Source organism: Condylura cristata, unplaced genomic scaffold (genome assembly GCF_000260355.1).
Source record: "Condylura cristata isolate star-nosed mole 26May11 unplaced genomic scaffold, ConCri1.0 scaffold00003, whole genome shotgun sequence".
Taxonomy (NCBI): Eukaryota; Metazoa; Chordata; class Mammalia; order Eulipotyphla; family Talpidae; genus Condylura; species Condylura cristata.
The window spans coordinates 29,238,160-29,246,845 of NW_004567104.1; the positions used below are offsets into that span (position 1 = coordinate 29,238,160).

Genomic DNA, 8,686 nt, shown 5'->3' on the forward strand with positions numbered 1-8,686 from the left:
AGAAAAAAAATAAAAATTAAAAAAAATGTTTGGTAAGTTCATCTGTAAAGCCACCTAAGCTTGGGTTTTTTGGAAGAATTTTTATTACTGTTTCAATTTCCAAGCCTTTGTGATTGGTTTGTTCAATATATCTGTTAATATCCAAGGTTATCAAAGTTATTGTTGGTATGTAGATGTTCATAGTCATCTCTTATGATCTTTTATAATATCTATAGTGATTTCTCCTCTTTCATTTGTGATTTTGTTAATATTTTCTCTTTTTTGTTAGCCTAGCTAATTTTATTTCCTGTTTATCTTCTTAAAGAAGATAATAGTTTAAAGAGATAACTGCTCTTAGTTTCTTTGATCCTTTTTACATTGTCTTTTTTTATCTCTGTTTCATTATTTCTCTTTATTATATCCTTCTACTAACATTGAGTTTGGTTTGTTCCTCTTTGTCAAATTGCTCTAGGTATAGTGTTAGCTTATTTGGGATTTTTCTTGCTTCTCAATGTAGGCCAGTATTGCATTCCTCCTTAAGACCACATTTTCTGCATCTCATAGATTCTGTAACTTATATCATCATTTTGGTGAAGCTGAAGGTTTTTCTTAAATTCTGCTTGGATTTCACCCTTTATCCAGTAGCTATTAAGCAGCATGTTGTTTAGTCTCCATGTATTCATAGTTTTCCTGTATTTTTCTTAATTTCTAATTTTATGACATTATGGTTAGAAAAAGTACTAGGTATAATTTTGTCTTTGTAGTCTTATTGAAAATTTACTGCAGAGGTGGGGATAAAGAGACGAATTACTGCCTTGAGCCAGAGACCCTTTACAAAACAACTACTAGAGTTTTAATCAGCAGAGAAAAGTAGATCAAAACACCTGGGTCTCCTTATAAAAAGCACCTACTATTCAAAGTCCAGCCTGAGATACTCAGAACAACTTCCACCTCCCATCCCAGGGCTACAACCAAAACACAGAAATGCTTGAATATACCAGAGTTCAAGAACCCACCAGTAATAGGCACAAACAACTCAGGATAAGTCTGTGTTGAAAATAAATCAGAACAATTCCTGGCCTGTAGCCCTGGACTATAATCCTGCCCAGTGCTGCAGCTAGTGCTTAATAGCTCAGATTGGATGTAGACATGAGACTATATAAGACACAAAGACTGAGGAGTTGGCCTACAGGAGGAGATCATTGTGGATTCCCATCCCACAACCTTGGCCCCCAAAGCAAGATAGCAAGCTCAAATTCCAGGTGCCACTGGTGGTAATCCTTTGGTGCCCCCTACTGCCCTGGCCCTATTTTATATCTACTACCCCTTGCTGGTACCAGTACTCAGATTACTTCAAGAGGTACAAAGATAACAGTCTGAAAAATCTCTATTACAAGCCACAAAAAAAAATTGAAAATAAGGAGACAGACAAACATACCACACGTGCAGCAAGAAAAACCCCAAGAGGATCCCCCAGCATGCTGGAGTTGGGGAGCATGACAGGGGAAATTCAGGCAATGTTGTTGGAACTCCAAAAAACAATGAAGAATATGAGAGACTAAAGATAAGGAAGTATGAAGCAGCTACAATTAGAATTAATAGAGCTAAGAAACTTTATGTATGGCAGATTAAAAAATATATAACTGAGGGTCCCAGTAGCAGATAGATGAGAGCAATGAGGTGACTTAACCCACAAAGAAAACATTGAAGAATACATACAAATAGAACAATGTAGAGAAAAAAAAAATTTTTTTAAATACTATGTAGGAGTCCTTTGGGACAACTGAAAGAAATAACATCCATATGATGGCATCCCAGAAGGAGACAAAAAGAAAAAGGCATAGAAAAATTATTTAAAAAAACAGTTACTAAAATTTACCTAATCTGGGAAACAAATCTGATTTAGTAATCCAGGGGCCCAAACAGTAAAGACTGTACAGCTGTGGAAGAGAAAGAATTAGAAGTTTACTTTTAGATATACAAGAAACACAACACATAGACAACAAGACTTTGTAGTATAACTCCTCTGGGACCCAGCTGTTTTGACCTGTTCTCCCTGCTGACTAAGATTCCAGCTGTGCGTATTGAGAGCCTGAGGATCAAGCCAGTAACTCTCTACATCCCCACCTCTGCAGCTCTCCAACAGTGCACCCTATCCAGGGTGCCAGCTCCTGTGCTCCCTTACCTAGTATAGTGTCTCGGGAGACGCAGATATTGATACGTGCCCTATTGGATATCTGTATTGGATATCTGCAGCTGCTCCTCTCTCCTGTGTCTTGCACCACCCCATTATCACTCTGAATCTAGTTAACTAAAAGTTTTTGCTAACCCTTTTTACTCTGTGCTCTAATGGACATTTTTTCCTCAAGAGATTTTTGGCTTTGTTTTCTGGAGTTTAGTTGTGAGGAGGCAAGCCTGGAGTCCACTCTGCTGTGATCTTTCTAGACTTCTTACTAGTCATTTTTCACACCTTCCTTCATTTTTTTTTGTTTTCCTTGTCACTCAGTATCTTAGAAACCTTATCCCACCAGCCACTCATTTTCATTCTCCTTATAGTAATTCTTCACCTCGTTAATCACTAAACATTGATGTGATCCAGGATTCAGTCCCTATACATTTTCTCTTCTCTCTGTAATAGATGGTCAAGTAACTAATGGTCTCTGCACATTTGGGGATAACTACTATCTTCTGAATGTTAGTTTTATTGGTATACCTACACTCATTTTGTTCTTGAGGAAATATCAAAATATTTTAACAGTGGTTCGTATCAGAACATTAAAAAAAAAGTCCTAAAATATTTCATGTAGTCTCCTTTTATACACCTCAAATGTCATCTCAAATTTAATATATCGGAAAGTGAACTTCTGGTTCCTTCCCACCCTTCAATCCTGCTCCTCTACAACCTTTACATCTCACTAAATGCACAGTTTATCCTTTTATGTTTGCACAGATATAAAAGCTTTGTATTACCCTCTTCCTTTCATATTGAAATTGACTTACTCAGGAAATCTTATCAGTTATATCACTTATCTAATGCTGCAGAAGAAAATACAAAAATTACATTACTGTCTAATGTTGTCTGACAATATCACTGCCTAATGCTGTCTATCACTATCTAATTATATCACTGTCTAAGTACTGGCTAAATAACTACCATTATTTGCTTGCTTATACTTCTACAATTAGTGTAGGATCCAGGCAGGATTGCCTATTTTTATTCCACATATTATGCAATGTAGTTACTTAACTAGGACCAGGGATTCACTTCCAAATTGATTCACATAATGCAAGCTTTCCAAGAAGTCAATTTTTTTCTTTTTTTTTAAGATTTATTTATGCAGTCAGAACTGGGTGTACAGGCTAGAGCTGCAGGGGCGGTGAGAGGATTCACCAGAGACAGTGGGGAGCAGAACAGGCAGATCTATGAAGTACACTGCTGAGGGGAGCAGCGGGTGAGACAGGAGAGGTGTGCTGCACCAGGTAGATCACCGATGGGACGGGGATGGAACTCGCACTGAAGGGGCTATGGCTAGCTTGCACTGCTGCGCTTAACCTGTTGAGCGACCAAGGAAGGCCAAAAATGACAATTTTCAATGACTGGCACTTCTCAATCCTCTCTCTGCTTCACAGTTACTAATATCTCATTGGCTGAAGCTAATTACATAGCCAAGCAAGAGTAGTGTAGGAAGGGGTTTTTACAAGAATAAAAAATACTAAGATGCACAACTCATTGCACACCACCAAAGGAATACTATACCACAAGTCTTTACTTCAAAATGCAAGCAGTCCTTCTATGTGGTAGAAGACCTTATGTGGTAGTATGAGACCATAAAAATAACCATGCAGCTGAAGCCCTGCAAATCAATAATAATCAATGGGGAAAGAAACATTAAGAAAAACAGGGCCTCCCTACTAGCATAGGGGTTATAATTTCAGCACTATCAAACTATCCAGGCAGTGTACCATGAGTCTGATCACCAGCCAAGGGGCTAACTCACGTGACCTTACAGACCTCTTCTGTCTTACCTATGTCTTACCTACTTCCCCCTCAGCAGTATATCAAGTAGATCCGCCTGTTTTGCTCCCCACTCTGACTGGGGTGAATCCTCTCATCCCCGCACCTCTAGTTTATATGCCAGTTCTTGTATGCATAAATAAATAAAAATAAAACTTAAAAAAAGAAACTCTCCCTCTGTTCATTATAAATGTACAAAGTAGGAAGATGAAAAATACCCTAACACTAAGATTTGTTTCAGTACATTATAATTTAAAACCTTAGAAACATAGATTTCTTTTGAAAAAATATTACAGGAAAGAAGGGCAATCTAAATCTAAACCTAGCAGAACAAAGGAAAGAATGATGATTAGAACAGAAATTAATGAACTAAGGAACAGGAAAATCAGAGATTAACAAAATCAAAACTTGTTTCTTTGAAAAGGTTAGCAAAATTTACAAACTTTGAGCTAGACTGACCAAGAATAAAAAGACTTAAATCTCTAACATTAGGCATTAAAAAGGGGACACATGTTTATGAACAACTAAATGCAACACTTAGATGAAATGATCAAATTTCTAGAAATATACAAACTACCATTTATATTCATCTCTACCCAGGGTAATGAGATGACATTCAGATGAAAAGGAATTCACAACTAGGTTTACAGTTTATGTCATAATATATGTAGAAAATCCCAAGTTACCTACAAATAGAATAAACAAGTTTAGTAAGGTTGCCGGGATATAACTTCACTATCTAAAAATTAGTTGTTCCTATACAGAAGGTAGATGAATGGCTAATAAGTAATTGCAAAATGTTTCAACTTGACTGTTAGCAATGGAAATACATACTTTAAGACAAGTCCAGATTAAATCAGGTATCATTTAAAATTGTATTTTTTTTATTGAGGTAACATTGTTTTACAACAGTGTATATGATTTAGAGGTATAGGTTCACACCTCTTCAGATGTGTGTTACCACACCATACCCAAAACCAAAACATTCATAATCCTCTGCCATAGTCAGTCCATTGGGTCCCCTCCCCACTTTGCACCCTGTCTTTTTTTTTTTCGTTTCCTCCAGTAGCTTCAATTCTGCAATCAGATGTTTGGGGTTTGTTTTGGTTTATTTTTGTCTGCCCTCTTGTTTTTATTATATCCCATATGAGTGAAATCACCCAGCATTTGTCTTTTTCTTTCTGACTTATTTCACTTAGTATATTTCCCCTCCAGTTCAACCATGCTGTCACAGAAAGCAAGATTTTACCTTTTTTTAAATAGCTGAGTAGTAATTCCACATCTTAATTCACTATCTGTCATTGGGCACTTAGGTTGTTTCCATAACTTGGCTATCTTAAGTAGTGCTGCAATAAACATAGGCGTGCATATATCCCTTTGAATTAAGTGTTTCTGCATTCTAACCATTCATCATTTTATAGACTTTTTAGACATTTATTGTTGGCAAAAGTCTGAGTAGATGGGCACATTCATGTTCTATATTAGTGACTACATTTATCTAGAAGAGTAATTGAGGTATCTTTTAATACTGGAGTGGCTTAATAAATTATTATTATGATCACACAGTGCAGTGTGTACACACATTGTGCAACAGCTTTTTAAAATTAGGTACTTCTGTGTGTCCCAATATAAGACGATCTCTAAAATACCTTACATTAAATATTCATTTGTAAACAGAAACTTTAATATTATCTCCTTTTCTTAAAAATAACACTAAAACATACCCACAGAGTTCCTAAGTGCCTAAAAATAGAAAGGCTTGGAGATCAGGGGAACAGGGGCTAGAGTCAAGATTGACTATTCCATTAAAGTGCATAAATTCTTTAACTTGCAATCACAAACAACTTTTTTTTTTTAAAGATTTATTTATTTATTCATACAGAACTGGGGTACAGGCCAGAGGCTCAGGGACGGTGAGAGGCTTCACCAGAGACAGAGTGGGGAGCAGAACAGGCAGATTGACGAAGTACACTGCTGAGGGGAGCAGCGGGCGGGTCAGGAGAGGTCTGGCTCGCCATGTGGTCTCCCCCGGGGCAGGCGGCAGGCGGGAATCGAACTCATGCGGAAGTGGCTTCAGATTCTCAGTGCTGTGCTTTAACCCGCTGTGCCACCAGGGAGGGCCCACAACTTTTTAACACCTTAGATAATAAAAATGGTTAGTTTCTTTCCATCTGTTCTTTAAATCACTTTCACATTTTCTCTATCTTTTGGTATAATTGTTTATAACTAAGATGGATGCAGAGAGTAAGTGAAATAAATGTCTTCTGGGATTTTTTTTTTTTTTAGGTGAATAGTGTATGCTTAGAAGAAGTTACTCATGAAGAAGCAGTAACTGCCTTAAAGAACACATCTGATTTTGTTTATTTGAAAGTGGCAAAACCCACAAGTATGTATATGAATGATGGCTATGCACCACCTGATATTACCAATGGTAAGTCTGCTTAGACCTATCTTATTTCCATAGCTGTGAAATATTCTAATGAAAGGTTTCCAATATAAAGTTTAAACTTTACAGTTATTTTTGAAGGTACTATTGAACATTTTAACCAGATTCATAGTAAAAAAATTTAAGTCTTAATCTTTATAAGAAGACTTGAGTGACTTCTTTTTTTTTTGACTTTACTATTTTAAAGCATTAAGTACCATTAGCATTTATGTTACTGATTTTTAGACTTTGATGGAAATAACAAGTCACCAAAGATATTTTCAAATAACATTTTTTGTTCTAACTATGTGGGGATGGAGAACTGATACTTTAATAAGCAATTTTCTGTTTCATGAACTCCACTTCTGACCAAAACTGGTTATATAAACAGAGGTTCCTACAAGCCCTTCCTTGAGTTTCATTAATTTGCCAGAGCAGCTCACAGACCTCAGAGAAATATTTTACTTACTGGATAACCAGTTTACAAAATGATAAGTTAAACAATACAGATGCATGTCTGGATGGAAGAGATTGGATGGTACAAGATAAGGAGAAAAGACACAGATCTTCCATACTCTCTCCAAGCATACCACTCTCCCAGCACCTCCACCTGTTCAGTAATCCAGAACTGACACAAAACCTTGTCCTTTGGGGGTTTTGTTGAGCCTTTATTACACAGACACTAATAATTAGATCACTGGCCATTTTTATTTGATTTAGCCCCCAGGTCCTCTCCCCTCCTGGTATGTGGAGAGTAGTAAGGGGGAATTACAGTTCTCCAGGCAACCAACCCCATCCTTGGGTGCTTCCTAAAAGTCACCTCATTAAGATAACAAGAGATCTTTATCGTTCTCAAAACTTAGCAAAAATTTGGGAGATTTGTGGTCCAGGAACCATGGACAAAGACCAAATCATATGACAAATACATATTTTGGACATGTGAAGGGTCAAATGACATATTTTCTTATATATAATAATAATGTGTCTACAAACTTGATAATACAGTTAAGGAATTTCAGTCAAAAATCATAAGATTTAGATTATGTCAGATTATACTTATAAATCTTGAATTCAAATAGTGTTAGTCCTTCTATGTTATTGTTCTTCAACATTGCATTGGCTATTCTGAGTCTTTTCTGAGTCTCGCCATATAAACTTTAGAGTCAGTTTAAGATATCTGCAAAATAGCTAGCTGGTAGTTTGATTGGGAGTGTACTAAAACTATAAATCAAGTTAGAAAGAATTAAGACTGTAATATGTAATAGTATGGAGCCTTCCTGTCCATAAACATGGAATATCTCTCCATATGCTTAACTCATCTTGATATCTTCATCAGAATTTTGTAATTTTCCTCACAGATATTCTACATTATTACATGTATATCTAAGTATATTGTATTGGGGCTTCTAATATAAATGGTATTTAGTTTTAAATTTCAAATTCTGCATGTTCATTGCAAGTATATAGGAAGGCTCTTGGCATGTTAACCACGTATCCTAAAAACTCACTATAACTTTTTTAGTTCAAGGATTGGTTTTTGTTTTTTTGGTTTTTTTGTTTGTTTGTTTCTTTTCCACATGAACAATCATGACATATGCAAACAGTGATGGTTTTCTTTCTTTCTCATCCATATATCTTTTATTTCCATATCTTGTCTTATTGCATTAACCAGAACATCCTTTACCTGTTTCAAATTTTTATGATAAAACTATAAACTGCTCACTGGTCAAAAGAGTACCTTATAATAATCAAATAATCTTAATTCCTCCTTTTGTATCATTCTGACATTCATAGTTTAAAAATGTCATTATTTCAAAGTACTATCTACTAATTCAATCAAGAATAAGAAAAATAAGATTTTTATTCACTTTTAACTTGTTCCTTCTTTGATGTTCTTCTTTCCTTTATGTAAAGCTGTGTTCTGAACTGTTTTGACATTTCAAAGAACATGTGCAGTCACAACAAAAATACTCCTAAATAGCAAATTCTTTTTTCTTCTCTTTTGAAGGATAGATAGTTTCACAGGAAGCTGGATCAATTTTTCTCTCAACACTAAATATTTCACTCCACAATTTTTTGAGTATTTGATCAAGGTATTTGATAAGCCAGATGCAATTCTTACATTGCACCATTGTCATAAAGGGGTTTTATTTCTCAGAGGCTTAGATTTTCAGAATATCTCTCCTTTTTAAAAAAAATATATATTTTTTTTTAATTTTTTTTTTTTTTTTTTTTTAAAGATTCATTTGTTCATACAGAACTGGGGT

At 35.5% G+C, this 8,686-nt stretch overlaps 1 protein-coding gene across 16 annotated transcripts in view; it reads left to right on the forward strand.

Moving 5' to 3' along the window:
* The window catches only part of DLG1 (discs, large homolog 1 (Drosophila)), a 206,024-nt gene that overhangs the window by 130,956 nt on the left and 66,382 nt on the right, over nt 1-8,686 (forward strand). For all 16 annotated transcript variants that reach the window (XM_004675115.2, XM_012733445.1, XM_012733432.1 and 13 more), the window contains one exon: nt 6,281-6,425. In XM_004675115.2, the coding sequence (XP_004675172.1) occupies nt 6,281-6,425 (145 nt within the window). The remainder of the gene's footprint in view (nt 1-6,280; nt 6,426-8,686) is intronic.